General features: G+C 40.6%; 1 protein-coding gene across 2 annotated transcripts in view; it reads left to right on the forward strand.

Moving 5' to 3' along the window:
- The window catches only part of LOC134216537 (uncharacterized), a 56,502-nt gene extending 35,644 nt beyond the window's left edge, over nucleotides 1-20,858 (forward strand). Inside the window, exons 2-4 of one of the 2 annotated variants that reach the window (XM_062695405.1) lie at nucleotides 10,065-10,281; nucleotides 19,258-19,391; nucleotides 19,731-20,858. In XM_062695405.1, the coding sequence (XP_062551389.1) occupies nucleotides 10,174-10,281; nucleotides 19,258-19,391; nucleotides 19,731-19,842 (354 nt within the window). In that variant the 5' untranslated portion in view covers nucleotides 10,065-10,173 and the 3' untranslated portion in view covers nucleotides 19,843-20,858. The remainder of the gene's footprint in view (nucleotides 1-10,064; nucleotides 10,282-19,257; nucleotides 19,392-19,730) is intronic. The other variant, XM_062695403.1, reaches the window with a different exon arrangement.
- The last annotated feature ends 1,187 nt before the right edge of the window (nucleotides 20,859-22,045 follow it).

Genomic DNA, 22,045 nt, shown 5'->3' on the forward strand with positions numbered 1-22,045 from the left:
AAAAAATGTCACTCATTTTTCGGGCACTTATCCTCAACCGATTTGCTCGCAACAAGTTGCATTCGATGCAGAATCCTGTCCCATTGTTTTCTATTTGAAATTGGCCAGATCGGACTATGGGATCGAAAGTTATGGCCAAAATACAAAATCATACGAAAAAATCGCGTAAAAATGTCACTCATTTTTCGGGCACTTATTCTCAACCGATTTGCTCGCAACAAGTTGAATTCTACGCAAAATCCTGTTCCATTGTTTCCTATTTGAAATTGGCCACATCGAACTATGGGATCGAAAATTATACCATTTTTGCCTTTCTCGTATACTAAGTATACGGAAAGGCTATAGAACTGCTCCAAAACCGAACTTTTTATAGAAGGCTCGGAGACCCATAGTGCTATATACCAATTGACTCAGCTCGACGAATTGAGGTGATGTCTGTATGGGTGTATGTATGTGTGTGTGTGTATGTGTACAAAAATGTGAGACACGTTTTTGGGTATTTATCATTTTCCGATTTGCTCGCAATAAGTTGCATTCGACGCGGAATGCAGTCCCATTGGTTCCTATTTAAAATTAGACAGATTGAAGATACATAGATACATACAAATATAAATCATGGAATTGGGCATATATTCATCACCTCTATAAGCATCAGAGTTTATCCTGCTAGGGTACCGATTCCTATACTGGAAGTATTAATGGATCGAGAAAAGAAAATATTAGCTTTTACCGTTGGTTATTAAAATCTACAGTTTCAATACATTAAGGTCACTCCTGACGGAATCCAAGTTTAAAAGTGCTCGCGTTTTCGAAGGCACACCACTTGATACGGAAGCAACCCACAACTGTCATTTTTGTTATTTCACGCATGCTGAGACGCATCAAAGCTAAATCAACAAAAGTGACAGTTGTGCGCCGCCTCTGAATCGAGTGGTGTGCCCCCAAAAACGCGAGCACTTTTAAACTTGGATTCCGTCAGGAGTGACCTAAACTTAGAGCAAGATTGCCGGTGGTGAGTATAAGCCGTTTGGCAGCGCAGTATCATTACTTGACACTTCTCCGGTCGCTACTAAACGCGCTGCTAAACCAGTAGCGCAGCGGACAGGTGATCACATTTAGTAGCGCGATAACAGCGCTGCTATTTGATGAACTATTAAACGTCACCTGTACGGAATGCAGCCACCAAAATGATAACCGAAAATAGTGACCAGTGCCAGTGGCGTAGTCACGGGGGTGGTTTTGGGTACAAAACCCCCCCCAGAGACAACATTTTTGTAAGAAAATTTTTTTTTGAAAAAAAAAAAATGTTCAGAAACCCCCCCCCCCCCCCCAGACCAATTTTCTGGCTACGCCACTGACCAGTGCGAAAAAGAGTGACTAAACTAAAATGACAGCGTTGCGAGGATGATCAAAACACTCGCGCCCAGTAATGATGCTCTAATAGATAAACTATCGAAATCGCTTGGATACGCTGTTACTTTAATTGAGATAAAAGTAGATTCACTATTGATTCGAGGATGTTAATGCAAAATTATATTGTTATAATTGCATAATTACATCCAAACTAGTAGACACATATGTGTATAATAATGGGAAGTATCAATAAGAACCCCTCAGGTTACGGGTGCCCTATGCAAATTACTAAATAGTAATTTGGGGTGACCTTTTTACGATATGATATCCGTTCAATAATTAAAAATCCTCTTCTCTGCTAAACGTTAGACATAACTTTTCTCATGTCTTATTGCTATCAAGCGCTAAGAAAAGCACAAATACCCTATATAACAGCCTGTAAATACTCCTCAGACGTCATACAGCAATTTCAAAAAGCATCGTGCTTTGTTTAACACGTTCAACGCTTTCCCGTTCGAATGCGCCTAAAAGAAGGAATGGCAATGTGCCGTCGCGCAGTGGTGGTCCCCCATACAAATGCTCGACTAAACCTACGATTGCGCTTAAAATTTAGCAACAGTAATTTTGTAACGCTGAATTCATTTCGAAATTTAAATAGTTATCCGACATATGCTATGCTATCCAAAGACTTACGGAAGCCCAAGACTTAAGATCACAGCAGCGTCTTAATTCTAACCTTGAAACAGTAAATTTCCCGCTTTGGTGCAGCAAGGCGCAATTCGCCAAACTTACCACTGTTAATTGACAAAATATATATTTCAATGCATCATATCAGTTCTTTCCGAATTTTTCCCGATACAAAATTTAGTCAAATTTGATTTTCCCATACACATATGTTACACCATCAACTTGAACCAAGTCACCAAAAATTAAATTTACCAACTACAATTAACAACAACATTAACAACATTAACAACAACAACTACAATCGGTCGGCTTAACCATCGTAGCATCAGCGGCAAGCCGTGCTTCTGTTCTATTTTTACGCATATGCATGCATCATTCTTTGTGGCGTTCAATCAGCATATGGGAGCGCAGCTGGTGTGCGGGAAGACGCGGGACGCATGCGCATTCGCTTCAGTCTCTTGCCGTCGGATGAATATTGCCGAAGGAAGCATTACCAACACACATCGCATTGCGTGCGGCAATGTTCTATTTTTAGCTCAGATGGGTTGAATGTTGATCCGAGCAAATGAGATTTGGGAAAACTGGTTCATGAGTATTACGGAAAAAGAGAAACATTTTGATAGCTCCGCGTTAATAACGCGCAGAGGGAAATCCCCGGTCTTAATTCTTTGGATATAGCGTCTGCTGCCCTATAAACTCGCAAGCTTCTAATTTTATTGAATAATTATGTCTTTTCTATTCAGTAAGGCATCTTTTCTTTGTGCATTGAAGCAATAGAATATAATTTCCTACTTATGTTTACTGTCTACTGAAACTCGGTGGGCAAGTTTGATTACTACCAAGATAAATCAAAAGCTATTTTGTTTCTGCTAACAATCATTAAAGAAAACTGTCGAGTACATGTCGATTCTCAACTTATGTATTTATGTTTCATTTCCTACCTCCATCATCTAAAGTTCAGACCTGAATTCTTTCAAATATTCCAAATCATCAGATGGATTCAATTATTATAGAAATGTCATGAATATAAATATAAACAATACACAGCATTACGTTCCATTGATTATTAGCATGGAAAATATTAAATACAATTTTTTTTAAAGGCGCTTGAATTTTCTAGTATTCAAAATTTTTCTTGCAATGCGTATTTTACCACACACCTAGAAAATATGAGTTTTGAAAAAAAGATGGCTTACACGAGGATCGAACATGAATCCTCAGAATGAGAGTCTATCACGTTACCACTGTGCTATCTTTGTTTCTTGAGAGGGCAGTGTTCGAAGAACAAGAAGCTACGCGATTTGCAATAAATAACTATTTCACTACATCAAGACATAGGCTGCTTGTGCATACGTGCGGTAACGCACCTGTGGCTGTGCTTTGGTTCGGTGGCATATAATCTGAACCGATAAAAAGTTTAGTTATATCGGAATATAAGTCATGTTCGGGATTTAAGTCAAAACGGTACGATTGAGTTTACGTCAGGTGCTTTTGTGTAATTTCATTCAAATAAGTCACATGTAATATTCTTATTGTTTTGGTGCGCAGGGAAGCAACTTCATAATCAATTTCAACATTTTATTTTGAATCCTCTGTAAATGCATTCTTCCTGGCGTTGCAGCAAATAACCCATATTGGCACAGTATATGTAAAACATGGCTGGCCTAACAATTAGTTTGTAAATCAAAAAAATATTTTAAGATTTTGATTTTCTATGAATATTCACTTACTATTTTTGTACCTTTTTGTTTGCATACCTTCTGTGTGGTTTTTGATAATTAATAATTAATTCATTCATGCTATACATAAGTCCTATATCTTGGACTTCGCTAGACCATCGCTTGAGTTTTGGTAGGCTTCGGAGAAAATTTTCTATTTTTGGAAGTCAGTAGAAAAAGTATTCAAACTTTTCTATAATCCAAGTATGTTTTAGATAATTTAAAAGTCTTAGTTCGATCATTGACAAACTACAATGACTCATTCCAGAGGTTAAATGTCAAAACGTGTTACAGCAGAGTTCTAGTGCGATTATTTTTCTACAGCTCTGCCTAATAGTTTGTTGTTCTAATTCAACTAATAACAGAGTTAAAGCACTAGTTACTAATACCAAATGATAACAAAATTTCGATCAGTCTGTATAATAAGTTACTGCAACTAGCGCTATAACTCTGTTATTAGTGCAATAGAAACAACAATTTGGCAGGGTTGTAAATACCTTCGCTCTAGAAGTCCTCCACATATCACTTTTGAAATTTAACCTCTGGAATAAGTTATTGACAAACTACTAAATTATCGAAACTATATTACTAAATGATCGAAAACAGCCTTGCTATAATCCATAACAAATTACACGAAGGTAAGCAACGATTTACGATTTTTCGATGTATGTTATCATTACGATATAAAATGTTGCACAATATGAGCTCAAGAATGCTGATTTTGGTAACACTAGCTCTGTCACGCGTTATCTATCAGATTTTGTGCTTGAATCGTTTACCTGTAAAGAGTGATCTGATAAATAATTTTGGATCAGTTTAGAAATTAAAATATTCAATTTTAACCATACATGCATAGCAATTACTGCGAAATGCTTTCCATATAAAGAAAAGCAACCCCAGTAGAATTCTCTTCAGATTTTTTTTAAGTCGGATTAAATTTATTGTTGAAAAGTGTTTGAATGATAATGACAAAAATGGAACTGCTCATCAGCAAAAATTTACCTTTCTCGTCAAAAATGTTTATTCCCTTAATCGATTCTTTGGCTTATTTAAGGTCACCATTCCCAATTAACCTATATTTTTTAAATTCAAAACAAAAATCGAAAAAGTGCTGTTTTTTAAGATTGACCCGATTTTGAACAAACATCGAGTGAATTTTTGCAGACCGGTTCACACATGCACACGTTTTCGGTTTTTGTTTTCGATTTAATAAAAGATATTTTAGTTACTAGAGATTGTCGCTTCGGTTCCCTTTGTTCTGCTGTCCGGAACATGTTGGGTATCAAGCTGTCAAATCGTATGGATTTTCCTTCTTTGACATTTAGCTCCCCTATCATCGCCGGCAAAAGATGTTCCGGACAGCGACGACAGCGACAAACTTTATCTTGTAACTAAAACATCTTTTGATTTAATCAGGGGGAGAAGGCGGAGCTCTGAATCCCTACCCCAACATGTGCGACATCTGGATTTGGTTCTAAACTGTAAACAACAGTGTTAATTCTCTACCACCTTTTTGTTATGGCGAGGCAATTTTTATGCACATTTTGTTTTCGATATTTTATCAAAATTAAACACTCAATCATGCAGCAATATAACGATGTGGGATGCTTGAGATACCTGCTTGATTATAGGGACTCGAAAAAGAATTTATTTGCAGTAACTAACTGAATATAAAAATGTTCACATTAACGATTGCGCCCTAACACTGGTTCTAAGCTTCGATGCAGAGTACACGAGCTTTGTTCGCCAGTGACAGGCGTATGAGGCCCTTGGATTTAATAGTTTAATAGGAAAGCACTCGAAAGTTTGGCAAATGAAACATTTGTTTTTTTCCCACCACCGTTTTTTTCCTTTTCTCGTATTCAAAGCAAACGATACGAACTTTTTCAGAAGAAGTATGTGTATGTGCATGTGTGCAAAAAAATCTAACTCATTTTTCGAAATCTTATCCTGAACCGATTATTTAAACGGCGAATCCTGTCCCATTGTATCACATTAAAAATCAGCCCGAACTCACTATGGGCTCAAAAGTTATGGCCAAAATACATTTTTTTTTACTATGCCTGAAACTCGATTTGTGCAATTGCACAACCTCATCACATTTTCCGGGCACTTAACCTCATCCGATTTGCTTGCAACAAATTGCATCCGGCAGCAATTATAACAAATGTGAATTTTCAATTCAATCTATCTTTATTTACGAGATCTTCGACCCTAGGCCGGTTCATCTGGTATAAATAAATGTGAAAAATAAGTCTTATTCACCAATTGTTATTTTAGACTTTTCATATATGTTTATCAACTATTTTGAACGAGCGAGAAAGGCATCGTCACCGCTAGGTGGATTAATCAGGGTTTTTCCAATAATGAAATCACCTAATTATGAATTCGGGACCAATTTGCGATTTGGACGTAACTTATTTCATAAACAAACATTGTTCTGATTGCGTAGAATGCAAGCGTTTTTCTTCAAAACTAATTCCCTTACCTGATAGAGGAAAGCCAAATCTATCGGATGCATACCGTGGTTTCTTTAGAAAATGATTACTTTAGCAGGTATTCGCCTTCCAATGTTTGTTCACAAAATAAGTTACGCCCAAATCGCAAATCCGTCCCGAATTTCACGATTAAAAACTCTGAAAAATTCGCGCAATCAGCATTAGCATTAGCATTGAGCAATTCGCACCTGGACTATTGTATGAGAGTAGCATCACTTTCATCCGTTACCGTTTCCGTCAGATATTGTTGTTATTACCAGACAAAGGCCGGAGTGGCCTTTGCAATACATAAAAGTCTTCTCCATTCGGCTCGGTCCATGGCTGCACTTCACCAACCACGCAGTCTGCGGAGGGTCCGCAAATCGTCCTCCACCTGATTTCACCGGATTACTGTCCGACATTCGGGCTACGTGCCCGGCCCACCGCAGTCTTCCGATTTTCGCGGTGTGAATGATGGATGGTTCTCCCAACAGCTGATGCAACTCGTCGTTCATTCGCCTCGTCCATGTACCGTCCGCCATCTGCACCCCACCATAGATGGCTCGCAGCACTTTCCTTTCGAAAACTCCAAGTGCGCGTTGATCCTCCACGAGCATCGTCCAGGTCTCGTGTCCTTAGAGAACTACCGGTCTAATATGCGTTTTGTAGATAGTCAGTTTTTTACGGCGGTGAACTCTATTCGATCGGAGCGTTTTGCGGAGTCCAAAGTACGTACGATTTCCTGCCATGATGCGTCTCCGAATTTCTCTGCTAGTATCGTTATCGGCGGTCACCAGTTAGCCCAAGTACCAAATTCTTCAACTACCTCGATTTTGTAACCACCGATAGGAACACAGATATTGATTTGGGACTAATCACTATCTCTTAGATGGAAGCAATGTACTCTCCAATAGTCCAGATCTGTCCTGTCCACGTCCTTGTGAATGCTGGGGAAGGGGATGGTTAGTGGTTGGTTAGTCGGACACCTACTTAAGAAAGATGCAGAGAACTATACGACTCCTCATAGGTGCAACTCATTGTATCGATGCAGGTCCTTAGAGGCCATGCACATGATTTACGATTTATGAATCAAATTAAATTTTCAAAGTTCTCCAAAGCTCTGAACTCCCGAATAATACGGAGAACTTAAAACATTTGATTTAGATATACAGAACCCATCCTATTTTGGCGTTTTCGGAATATTTATGTTGCAATATAGACACAATGCGGTACTACCTACTGAACCAAAGGTATTTGAAGTGGTATACCCTTTCGTCAGCAATCATTTCCCCTTTTTTCCATTTCTTATTTTTGTATTTTTTTTAGCAAAAGATACGCATAATATCAATAAAAACCCTGATAAATCCACCTAGTGGTGATGGTGCCATTCTCGTGCATTATAAAAATAGTATTTTGGCCATTACTCTTGAGCCCATAGTCCGATCTGGCCAGTTTTCAATAGGAAACAATGGGAGAGTATTCTGCGTCGAATGCAACTTGTTGCGAGTAAATCGGTGAAGGATAAGTGCCTGAAAAATGAGTGACATTTTTTTACTCATTTTTTCTATAAAAAAAGTGGTATTTTAGCCATAACTTCCGAGCCCATAGTCCGATCTGACCAATTTTCAATAGGAAACAATGGGAGAGTATCCTGCGTCGAATGCAACTTGTTGCAAGTAAATCGGTTAAGGATAAGTACCTTAAAAATGAGTGACATTTTTTTTTTTGGGTTGGTGCGCACAGACACACACACATACACACACACACACACACACACACACATACACACAGACATCACCTCAATTCGTCGAGCTGAGTCGATCGGTATATAACACTATGGGTCTCCGGGCCTTCTATAAAAAGTTTGTTTTTGGAGCGATCATATAGCCTTTACGTATACTTTGTATACGAGAAAGGCAAAACGGCATAAATTAAACTGAAGTATTCTTTTCGGGGAAGATGGTTAATATCGGAGTATGCTGCCATCAATGGAACGAATAATCTATAAGAAATATTTGAATGCTCCAAATTTTGAATTTTTAAAAATATTCTGTAATAGAGACATAGAAATGTGTCCCAGGAATCCTCTTAGAAGGATGAGAAACACATTCTAGAGTTGCATAGGATCAATTATTGAAACAACGCCCTTTAGTTCCACGAATGTCTTCAAATCTTAAGCCCGTAGTTCACTCTTCGTCATAATGAGAAATATTTATTCAGTTTATCCAGACAATCTATGAAACTGATTAGATATCGGAAAATATATCAGGCAGACTTGACAAATATTTGTCATTATGGAAGAGGGTGTACTTATAGTTAGTTTTACTAAACTTACATTATTTTATGGAAATTAGAAAAGAGTATACCATGAAAAACTTTGGAATCCTGAAGACTTCACAAATAATTTGAGTAGAACTTTTAAAGAGCTTCTTTTTTTGTTTTCGTCACGTCGAAATGACCCTTCACCCTGTCGGCTACTCGTTGAACCAGCTGCCAATTTGATGTTAAAAATGATTGCTACAAAACACATTCCGACCACGAACTGTCGTTTTCGATAGCCATTGACAAGCCGGTTGATTTGAATAATGACCTTGTTTTTCCTCATTTCTGTCTGCACAACTGAAACTGGTGGCAGACCGCCTCCAGAAGCGGCAGTTGACATTGAAGTTGATTCCCATCACTTTTGTGTGAAAATCGCCTCCCTGTGCGGGCACCGAAGCGATGCAGGGAATAATAAGCTCTCCACCCTTTGCACTGCGAATCATTCCAACGACGGCGACGACGACCGGAAAAACAACGAACGATGAACGGCAATCACATCGCGATGCGATACGGCAAAGTCCTACACTTCCCGGGGCATCTTGATCCCAGTCCCAGCGTTGGATCGAATACCACCACTTTGGCTGGCGTTGCGCAATTCCCCGATACGATGATACCGTTTGATAAATATTAATCTTTGTTATAAAACTATATCCCCACTCATCACGCGCTTTCCTGGTCTTCAGCTTCACCGCCCTGTGGGTGGCCGTCTTCTATCCAATGCTTAAGCAATTTGCAACATAATCTTCGCCTCTTATGCTTTATGTAACTGGGAGAGAATTTATTTCCTTCGTTCCGACACAAACACGGCTTAGGTTACCTTACACAAGGGCACCCGTTGCAAAGTGGCAACCGCAGTATTAATTGCATTTGCTGCACACTAGAGTAAGGGAAAACGATAGTGCGAATAATTGGAACTATATTTAGCGATATGGTTTTAAATTTCACGGAACTTAGTTGAACACAATATTTAATACAATTCGATGGTTACAATGAAACAAACTAATTTATTTGAAATTCCGTGTGCCATCGTCCAAAATAATCAGTCGAAGCAGGAAAATGAGCTCGATTGCGATATTGATTGGCGGTAGCCATTTCTTTCGTGTTATATGTCCTGCAAATCGCATCCCGAGAAGTGCTGAGAAATTCCACTTCGGTGCTTGGGAACTGATTTGATAACAAATTTATTCATAATTGTTCAGGATTCTGATGAACCTGATATGATTGTGGTCATGAGAATCAAAGCTATGTTGGACGGCCGTTGTATGACAAGTGACATTTTTATAGTTTCAGTAGTTTGATCTATATTCATATAACGGATGAATAAACCTTTCGCTTTATCGCTTTATGGTTGCCAATTTTGTTTCGAAATTAAAATCCAATACCGCTGACCCTCAATCTACACCCCACCACAAACACCCGATTAGCTAAATTGACATTGTTCCCTGAGCTATGATGATAACCAACGCAAAACATTAACGATCGAATTTTCAATGGTTTCAATTTGCAGAGCCTTTCCACCGAGGAGCACATAAGACCGTAAACGGTTCAGCACCTGAGAAAGCCACTGTCACATTTCGTGATCTCTCCTTCCGGCACCGCAACCCAAGCGAGGAAAAATGCTGTCCAGCAGTATGAGCTCGAGGCAGATTCTGCTCGTCCTGGCCCTGTTGCTGTGTGTTGTCAAATTGACCACCGGTCGACCACAAAACGCAATCGACAACCAGGTAAGTGACTTGTCGTTGTCGGTGGAAACCGACACGGTGACAGCGTGAGTGTGGCAACATGTTACGATAACACCTGGTGGCGAACGGAACCGTGCATATGCGGGTTGCACTTTGTGGTTCATGCCATGGGAAGCTTTTCTAGTTGAAATCAATAACAACCCAATGAAAACTTGTACATTTACATCTGAATTTATCAAAAACTTATTATTAGCTCATGCTCTTTAATCCTGTTAACAGCTCCATCTTTTTTTTTTTGAAAATCCATGCAATGTTCAACCATTTTTTAAGTTAGATTATATCATTCTGTACTACGCGTATAAATACGGTTCGGTTTTCCATCCGGCTTCAATCTTTAGCCAGACTTCACATGCGATGGAATAGCAAAAGTATCAGTACACATTGCCCATTGAAGCGAAATATTCGTGGAAGAAATAAAGATGGCTTATGGAGAAACTTTATTTGTTGCTACGAAAGTAAGACTCTACAAACACGGACTAGGAGTAGAACCTAGCGACCTCCAAAGAAACAGTTTAACCAAGGCCAAAGGTTCCTCACCTGAAAGCCACCCCTACTGAGTCATCAAATATGGTTTCTTTGAGAAATTGTTCCTAAAAAATTTTCGAAGAATTTATTGAAACAATGAAACCAGATGTAATTTAAGACGGGAAAGGTCTGTTTTATTGTAAAAACATATTAACTAAGTAGACATATCTTATATGTTTAGTAACCACTGAACATGCCAAGTCATATCCTGGAATGATTTATTCCAAGTCGTAAAATACCATCGTCATGCAGTCCTTGGATCATGGTAGCCAGACGGCTCAATTTGTTTGCCATTTTATTTACGATGCTTCCATAATGTAACTTCTTGTTTTTTTTTACACACCTCCACATGAATGCATAATCTTGCTGCTGCTGCGGCTCTGCTCCGATTGCGGTTCTGTGGCATAGCTAGCAAATATTCTATAGCGGAAGACCGGATTCAAGCCACATCCCTGCAGCAGCCGCTGTAGCACAGTAGTCCAAATTGATATCAACAGGTGGCACACATGGCACGGCATTCAGCTTCCCATATGGCGGGTTAAGCGCTAGTGGGAATGCAGAATGACAGCGACGACAACGATGATGTGGATTGTTAGTTTTCGCAATTTGCACCATCTACAGGTTGGTTTTTGCCACAGCCACAGGTTGGTTTTTGCAGGCGGTTGACAAGTTAACTCGGAAGTGACTTCAAATAGCGACGTGAGACGCAGCGTTGTATGTACGTATGTGCTAACCTAACCTAAACAAAAGTTCTATATAAGATGATGAAAGGCATTTTTCCTGTATTATGTTTTGGAATCTACAGAAGGGTTCAAGGATCAAGGATCCAGGATCAAGGAAAGTTAAAAGAAATGATCTCTAGTTTTGGTTGGAATGGAAATGTATATATAAAAGAATAGACTCATGATGCAAAATATTAGAGGTAATTATATCATCTACCCGAGTTGCTGCAAAACACACATGAGCTGAGAACTTTTCATAGTGATAGGCAATATCCAGAAGCGAGTGATCGGGTAAGTCGATTAATGGAAAAATGAAGATTGATAGTCATGTTTCCTCTTTTATCTCCAGCATCATAAACGTGCTTATCGTTTACTACTGAGAAATCGATGCTAAGTTTAGATTAGGCAAGTGAATTCAGCAGGTAACTCGACTTGAACGCAAACTGAACATCTAAACATCTTCAAATCACTTGAACGAAAAGATTGCATATGTAAAACTATTGGATTACACCATATTTGAAGCAGGTCGACAGACCTTTGGTTACGCGTGTAGATAAAAAAGGCTTAACTCTAGGAATTTCTTGGACGGCCAAGAAGTTATTCTTCGTACACATTCGATTCTATGTAGCACAAGGAGCATGAACCATATTTGAAATAGGTCTTAAGACCCTTGGTTACGCTTGTAGATCAAACGGCCTTATTCCAGAAATTTCTTGGATGGCCAAGAAGTTATGCTTTCTACATGTTCTATTCAATGTAGCACAAGGAACATGCACCATACTTGAAACAGGTCAACAGATCTTTGGTTACCTGGTGTTAGGTAGGACGCTAAACAGCCCTGATACGACGGCTCTTCCGACGAGACATGAGGGTTGCGCAGGCCCAATAAGCCGCCTTTAAAAACAACCATTAGGAACGACATAGAAGATAATACGACCCGGTACAATCGGCAACGACCTATGCGACGAATAAAGGATCACAATTGGAAGCTTGGAACATGGAACTGCAGGTTGCTAGGCTTCGTAGGTTGCGACAGCATAATCTACGATGAATTACATCCCCGCAACTTCGACGTCGTAGTGCTGCATCTGCTGGACAGGACAGAAAGTGTGGAAAAGCGGGCATCGAGCTTCTACCAAAGCTGTGGCACCACCAACGAGCTGGGAACCGGCTTCATAGTGCTGGGAAAGATGCGCCTACGCGTGATTGGGTGGTAGCCAATCAAGGCAAAGATGTGCAAGCTGAAGATAAAAGGCCGATTCTTCAACTAAAGCATCATCAACGTGCACAGCTCACACGAAGGGAGACCAGACGACGAGAGAGAAGCGTTCTATGCGCAGCTGGAGCAGACATACGATGGATGCCCACTGCGAGACGTTAAAATCGTCATCGGTGACATGAACGCTCAGGTAGGAAGGGAGGAAATGTATAGACCGGTCATTGGACCGGATAGTCTGCATACCGTATCGAACGACACCGACCAACGATGCATAAACTTTGCCGCCTCCCGCGGAATGCTAGTCCGAAGCACTTTCTTCCACCTAAACCACAAATCACCTAATCAAGCAACGGAAAATCAAATCGACCACGTTCTAATCAACGGTAAATTCTTCTCCGACATCACGAACGTACGCACTTACCGCAGTGCGAATATTGAATCCGACCACTACCTCGTTGCAGTATGCCTGCGCTCAAAACCCTCGACGGTGTACAACACGCGTCGGAGTCGTCCGCCGTGGCAAAACATTGGGCGGCTATAAGACGGTAGACTAGCCCAAGACTACGCGCAGCAGCTGGAAGTGGCACTCCCAACGGAAGAGCAGCTAGGCTGGAGATCTCTACCGCAACTGCTGCACTAGGCATGGTACCCCCGGATCAGAGAAACGACTGGTATGACGGCGAATGTGAGCAGCAGGCTTCGGAATTCTCACTCATATGAATAAAAACATGCGATTAATCCATTTAGCGGAGTGTGATTTTTCATGGTCCCCCTGTGAGGAAGTATTCTCACACAACATTTTTATCCGGATAGAATGGCGGGTGATAAATTCGTGAGCGCCGGATCGCCGGATAATTTAATTTTAATCCACGAATTTTCCTTCTCGTCGTCTCATCCGATAAATTTTACAAGCATATTTACAAAAATTTAGGACTGCAACTGGATTCGAACCCAAAACAATTTTAAAATGTTCAGAGCGCCCACTAAAACCACGCCACCATATGAATAGATTGAAAACGAAGGGAAAAACTGCTGTATTTAACCTTCTGCTTATCGTGGCGCATCGTCAGATTCAATCAGCTTGGAGAGGCAAAGTAAGCAGCATTTGATTTTCGCGAAACATGGGAAGAAGGATAATAATTTTTCGCTTGTGCCGGAGTTTATCGCACTGTAATTTATCCGGATAAAATGCATGGTGGAGTGATCTGTTGTCGCGTGAGTGAGTGAGAAATCCGAACCCTGGTGAGCAGTTAGTTGAGGAGAAGAATGCAGCATGGGCGAGACTGCTGCAACACCGCACGAGGGCGAACGAGACACCATACAAACGGGCGAGAAGGTTTCGTGTGTCCCATCTACAAAAAAGGGCGATAAGCTGGATTGTAGCAACTACCGCGCAATCACATTGCTGAACGCCGCCTACAAGGTACTCTTCCAAATTTTATACCGCCGACTAACACCAATTGCGAGAGAGTTCGTGGGGCAGTACCAGGCGGGATTTATGGGTGAACGCTCTACCACATACCAGGTGTTTGCCGTACGTCAGGTACTGCAGAAATGCCGCGAATACAACGTGCCCACACATCATCTATTTATCGAGCCGCATATGATACAATCGATTGGGATCAGCTATGGCAGCTAATGCACGAACACGAATTTCCGGATAAGCTGATACGTTTGATGAAGGCGACGATGGATCGGGGGATGTGCGTAGTTCGAGTCCCTTTGAAACGCGCAGAGGGGTACGGCAAGGCAATGGGCTTTCGTGTCTGCTATTCAACATCGCTTTGGAGGGAGTAATACGAAGGGCAGGGATTGACACGAGTGGTATAATTTTCAATAATTCCGTCCAGCTATTTGGCTTCGCCGATGACATGGATGTTATGGCACGTAACTTTGAGAAGATGGAGGAAGCCTTCATCAGACTAAAGAGGGAAGCTAAGCGGATCGGATTAGTCATCAACATGTCGAAGTCGAAGTACATGATAGGAAGAGGTTCAAGAGAAGACAATGTGAGCCACCCATCGCGAGTTTGCATCGGTGGTGATGAAATCGAGCTGATAGAAGAACTTGTATACTTGGGCTCACTGGTGACTGTCAAAAATGATGCCAGCAGAGATATTTTGGAGCCGCAAAGTGGCTGGAAATCGTACGTACTTTGGACTCCGCAAGACGCTCCGATCGAATACAGTTCGCCGCCGTACCAAACTGACAATCTACAAAACGCTCATTAGACCGGTAGTCCTCTACGGACACGAGACCTGGACGATGCTCGTGCAGGACCAACACGCACTTGGAGTTTTCGGAAGGAAAGTGCTGCGTACCATCTATAGTGGGGTGCAGATGGCGGACAGTACGTTCTTCTTCTTATTGGCATTATATCCTTACACTGAGACAGAGCCGTCTCGCAGCTTAGTGTTCATTAAGCACTTCCACAGTTATTAACTGCGAGGTTTCTAAGCCAGGTTACCATTTTTACATTCGTATTTCATGAGACTAACACGATGATACTTTTATGCCCAGGGAAGTCGAGACAATTTCCAATCCGAAAATTGCTACCCTCAGCATGGTCTTGCTTCGTAACCGCGCGTCTTACCGCACGACTAAGGAGGGCCCCGGCGGACAGTACATGGACTAGGCGAATGAACCACGAGTTTCATCCATCGTTCACACCGCGAAAATCGGACGACTGCGGTGGGCCGGGCACGTAGCCAGAATGTCGGACAGTAACCCGGTGAAAATGGTTCTCGACAACCATCCGACGGGCACAAGAAGGCGAGGTGCGCAGAGGGCAAGGTGGATCGATCAGGTGGAAGATGACATGCGGACCCTCCGTAGACTGCGTGGTTGGCGACGTATGGTCATGGACCGAGCCGAATGGAGAAGACTCTTATATACCGCACAAGCCACTTCGGCCTTAGTCCGGATAAATAAATAATTGTTGTCTGGTGCTAATTGTTGGCAACATGTAACATTGATGCTCCTGGCGCAAAAGATAGCTTAAACAAATTCAGGCTACTATGTTGCACTGCACGTCTCAGTGACGCCCTCTGAAAAGTTTAATGATCATGACTAAAGATTCACACCCTGTATTAAAATCAATAAGGGGAACTGCTCGGCACTTCATCTCATAGCTTCCATTTTCATCCCATCAAAAACTCAGTGATTTGATTTATCTCTTATTTTGATGATTTTTTTCAGCAGCGAGCACACATATGTTAGCAAAAAGAAGCGACGAGATTGGTGCTGTATTTCTTTGATTTCTTATCGATGAACATATGTTCAGTCAGATGGAAAATGGAACAGTTCTCCTAATAATTATTGAAACGATTAATCAAGATGCGGTGTCCTTTGAGTGAAAGTTCTTGGGTATTTCTTTCAGCTATACAGGTTTCTGTTTCGCCTTCAGCTGTGAAGCGCTTTAATCAGTTTAATGAAAAAAATAATTTCTGTTTACTAAGTTTCATTCAAGCTTGAAACGGCTTGTGCGAAGTCAATTTTAATCCAAATCAGATCAAATTTTCGATGGACATTCAGAACAGAGACAGAACCAGATCAGTGGTGGAGAAAATTCGATTTTTTGAAGCACCCTAATAATTAAACACCCAAGCAGCACAGTTCGGACCGATTTAGTTGCTGCATTTCAAATGTAACCAAATTTAGTCTATATAGGTAACGGAAATCCAGCCCCTCCACCAATCCCTCGTCAGTCGCCGGATCCGCAGCCCATACGGTGGCGTTTGGGGTACGCGCCTTACCGTCACGGCTGCCTGATGACGACTGACAATTTGTTCTTTTCGGAGGCATTCCTTCAACGTTACCCGGATTAACAGGATTAAAATGGCAACCGAAAAATGGCCGAATGGTCATTGGATACTCGACATGGACAAACGGACACAATGGACTCACGACAAGATGAACTGGCAACGACAACAATAACAAATAATGGATATCTAAAAATAGATTCTGTATAGCAGAATACCATAGTAGATCACGGCACAGTAGCGGTTAAGAACACAGAGTGCCTATTAAATAAATATATGAATAAAAAAAATAGGTAACGGAAATCTCTATACCACAAATGTGCTGCTCGGGTTGGTGCATAGGGATCAATAGGGATCCGTTCGGAGTTTGCTCATCAGAGCTACTGGCGGAATCCTTGGTCAATCACTTTTCGCACACCTTGACCCACTTTCACAAATACACATTACATTACACATATACTAAAAAAAACCTAAAAAACCTTGCTACACTTTACACTAACTTTAATGCAGTTTGCATTGCATTAAAGCTCAAGTTACGGGCAGCAACCGGCGACATACGCGATATCTACGATATCTCACGACGCTTAAGTGGCACGAAGATGAATGCAACAATGCTTGTGAAAGGCGCGAATTGTCAGTTATTGGCCGATCCAACAGACCAGGTGAAACGCTGATTCGAGCACTTCGAACAAGCGTCTGTACCGATGCTCCATCACTACAAGAGACAGCCATTCAAAGCATAAAGTCGAACAAAGCCCCAAGGGTCGATCGCATATCAGCCGAGATGCTCAAAGCTGACTCCATGACATCCGCTCAACTACTGCATCGTTTATTTCATAATATCTGGGACACGGCAACTTTCCCGGTCAACTGGATGCAAGGCATCTTAGTGAAGGTGCCCAAAAAGGGTAATCTGACTGTATACGATAACTGGCGAGGTATTATGTTGCTGTGCATCGTTCTCAAAGTTCTGTGCAAAGTTATCCTATCCCAGATTCAGGAGAAGATCGATGGGACTCTCCGGAGGCAGCAGCCGGATTCCGTAGACCATATTGTCACGCTCCGTATCATTCTGAAGCAGGTCAACGAACTCCAAGAGTCCCTTTACTTGGTATTCACTGACTACCTAAAATCCTTCAACCGTCTCAATCACGAGAATATGTTAGGCGCCCTGATACGCAAGGGGGTTCCTGAGAAAATCATCGGCCGCATCGAGACACAGTACGAGAATAATGTAGAGTGTAGAGTGCTGCACAATTGCGTCTTGTCCGGATGCAAGGATGTATTCTTTCACCGTTACTGTTCCTCATCGTAATCGACGAGATTCTGGTAGATGCGATTGGCCATGAACCAAACCGCGCGTTGTTATGGCAGCCTATTACCATGGAGCACCTAAACGACTTCGAATTGGCTGATGACATTGCAAGCCTTGCTCAACGACGCTCTGATATGCAGAGTTAGCTCAACGACCTTGCAGAACGCTCCTTTTCGGCAGGTTTAGTCATCAACGTCAACTAAATCAAATCGTTGGATGTAAACACGGTGACCCCTACCAGTAGCCGGGCAACCAATGATGAATGTTGAAAGCTCTCAATATCTTGGTAGCCAAATGGCGTCAGATGGCGGTCGTACCTGAGGCCAACAGCAACAGAAATTCGGGATCGGAAGTGGGGTTCGATTGAGGGTTGAGTGCAAAGCAGTACTTGTTTGTAGGTGTTTTCGAAAAGTATGCATAACGATCTCTCGGTCATCCAGAATGTATTCTGTGTTGTGCGATCGGTAAATTAATTAAACAGTGCTTATTGGTGCGTATTTTTGAGAAGTACATAGAGCAATCGAGCGATTATTCCAAATAATGTGATCTACTTTATGCGGCCAGTAAATAAATTAAGATGTGAGCGTTTGTTGCATCTGAGGTTAACACGCTTGTTGGATAGAAAGGAAAGTTAGAAGAATATTTTAAATGCGCATAAATATATCCAACCCCATATATCGCACCTACCGAAGTGAATCCATATAAATTATCCTTTGTAACTAACACAATTCCCTATCCCAAGACAATCGTGGAGATGCAGAGGTATACTCGGCCTCTAGTAGCAAAGAGAGTCGAACAAACAATCCTTCCCTTCCTATATGACCCTAAAGACGAGACCGGTGCCGTTTGAGCTGAAAATATTTAAGCTTCGGAATCATTGATAGTGGGTAGCTAATCCCAATCTCCATTCATTTGGTTCTCTATACAATTTCGCAAGTTATTGTCAATCACGGAGTAACAACTATGAATTCTGCGTTCGTAATGCCCATTGATGTGGCTCAAAAAAACTGTTTCAAATTTTTTGATGGCTGCATTTCATTCGGTTCTATTGTACGATGCTCTGGGCAAAATTTCAGCCAAATCAGTCAACGTTTGGGTGGCGCTAAACTTCTTGGACGTTTATATGGAAAACCGTATGCAGTAACATCGAAAACCAGTAATTTGCAGTTAGACGGCACAAGTTACACAAGATACGATTTTAGTATTGTTTGCTCTGTATTTCAAGAAGTATCGCAATTATTAAAACAATTCTATTGCCTTAAACGCAAAACTTTAAAATAGTGTATCTCGGAAAGTACCAATACGCAAAATAGGCTTCAGTCATTTCGATAATAAACTGACTCTACGACAAACTATCGATAAGCAAACAACCAAACATTGCCAACTGATTGATGAGTGTGCCTTTCTGCCCCCCAGGATGCCCCCGAGATAAATCTGAACGAGCTGCGGAAACTGTACTCGAACTACAACCCGTACGTGTCGAACTCGCTGGATGATTACGGGCTGGATCGGTTACAGTTGCAGCTGCTGGCCCAGTACGCCCAAAGCAAGTGAGTACCAAATTGTTGGCTGGTTTGATAGGTGGGGTATTGTTTTGATAACATTTTTTCGATTAATTGGGCATTGAAATTTGCAGATCGGTTGACGAACCAATTAAGCGAGCTGTTGTTTACGTCAGCACAATGGTTCTTCCCTTTCGATTTTATTTGTGGAATTATAAGAATCCTATTTCATGTTTGATTGAATATGAACTTTAATTGTCCTAACGGATTAAACGATTATTAGTAAATTATTTCCGTTTTCGATTTCACATTTTTTTAATGAAATTTATTATCATGTTCAAAACACTCTAATAATGAAAACCAAAATTTATCTTCTCTGATCAATAGTGCCATTGGCGGAGCGGGTGGCTGGGACCAGCTGTACCGTGCCCCGGAGATGAAGCGTCAGATCCGGTATCGTCAGTGCTACTTCAACCCCATTTCCTGCTTCAAGAAGTAAGCGGCGATCGTCCGCACCGAAAAGCAAAGCCCACACACAAACTCATCCGCCCCCGCGAACTTTCGTTTTGGGATTGTGTGCTCCTGTGTTTTCTCATCATCCGTTTGTAAGAACTGTTCGTGACACTTTTACCTATCTTGTTAAGCACCCCGCTGGCACTGCTGGGAAGGACGTCCAAATGGCATTCCTGGAGGGTAGGCCCCCACATAGCGAAGCATGGCGCTCACACCACCAAATGAGTCCACCTTAACCTGCACCTAGGCGTAAGATAACATGCGACCAACAACACCTTCAATAAGATCTTCTCCAGCATACCGGAAGGTCTAATTAGAGCCAATCGACTGAAGCGTCATCGTTTCGTTTCGTTCTGTGTTAAACAAAGACAACATGACTAATCACAACTTAATAATGGCATCAAGGCGTCGTATATCTCTGTAAATGCTAGTCAGTCAGTGCTACCCGGAAACGGATTGCCGTTTCTCTTTGATGAAGTAAAATCGTACATTATAAAGGAAATCTGTACTAATAAGAACATCACTTCATTTGGGATTGTTTGTAAATTATTGGACATATACTGTGGGATGATACAATTAAATGTAGGATCTCATATTGAAAGAAGTACATTTTTAAATTGCTACTATCATCGTTAAGCTAAAAAGTTCTAGTATTCTTAGCGAGAGGAAGCAAAATGAGATAAATAAAATATTTTTGTTAGCAATTAAAGTACTGAATCCGAAACGAGTGTTTCACTTTCTTGCAAGACGAAGGAGAAACTGTCCCCAAATAGGAAATCCTCTATTGAAGACGACATCACAGATTTCGGTTTCCGATCTTCAATAAACTCCTTCGCTTCATTAAACATTTTGGTACATTTTGATTTGGTAATATGATAGCAACATTGCATTGAGCGTGGCTTGATGTGGATAGGCAATGACGACAATAGAATCCCGATGCTGATGTAAGACATGTAATCATCAAGGTGAGGAATTGGATAATGTGCAATTACATACACAGGCTAGTCAAAAAATGAGAAAACGATGTAGATAAAATGGTAAGTTATCCGACACTGCTCTTTCCTAGGAAATAACATCCCTTGAAGAAATGTCCCTCAAAAGTGTGTTGCTTAAAGAAAAAGGAGAAGTTTCGTAAATCTTAGTGAACTTGCTTGTCAAATGCTTCATATGAAAATTGTGACATGTGTTGCGAATGGTCAAATTTTACGCCACTGAGCGATTCCAAGCAACAGCATCAAAATTTAAGAAAATTTTTAATTCATGATTTTCTATTGAGTTGAAACTTTGCACAGTTTTTCAATTTCATCTAAATCGTCATTTTTCGATATCAAAACTTCATATTGAGTCACGACTAACTTTTCAAAAGGGTGTATGTGAAAATGGTTCAAAAATATTTAAAAAGCTGCACAGCAAAAACGGAATGTTCGATTGTTATGATTTTTTCAGCAAAGTTAGACAACTAAATGGTGATTCTTAAGAAAATGTGCACAGTAAAAAAAATTTTTTTGCCTTTAAAAATATCATTTTGTCACAAAACTCAAATATCTCAAAACCCTATCTTTTTTCGAACGTAATTTTTTTAGGGAAAACGGTCCATTATATTAGCTATCTACCATAAAAATTTGGTGATGGTAAACTAATAAACAAAATTTCACATTTCAAACATTTCACAATTTTCACATATAGTAAACAAAAAAATTTCCGTGTATTTTTTTCAAGAATCGCAGTTTGATGCTGATTCTATTGTTAAGGGCCTTGCGTGAGTTAAACAAGTTGTTTGTATGATATTCCATATTTATGTATTCATCGATATTATGTATATTAGGTAAATATTATATGTATAAATAAATAAAAATGAATTAATATTATCCTAAGTATTAAATTAAATGTGGCAGTTACACAATGTTGTTATAGAAACTCTAAGAGTTTTGGGTTTGAATTTTGGTATGGGTTATGATATCATGAAAACAGTTTATTAATACTCATTTTTTATTTATTTTTATTCAAATTTTTTAAAATATCGAACACTTTTGAATTATTATCAGCACAGTTTGAGTATAGTTTTGCTTTAATTTTATTTTCCGACAATGGAATGAAACAGTGAAATTTTTGGGTTCCTTGGATCGTTTTCGCGTTATTAAATTGCTCGCTGAGCTCTGAAGCCTTTATTTCGTACTCTTCAGTAGTAG

This window comes from Armigeres subalbatus, chromosome 2 (genome assembly GCF_024139115.2).
Source record: "Armigeres subalbatus isolate Guangzhou_Male chromosome 2, GZ_Asu_2, whole genome shotgun sequence".
Taxonomy (NCBI): Eukaryota; Metazoa; Arthropoda; class Insecta; order Diptera; family Culicidae; genus Armigeres; species Armigeres subalbatus.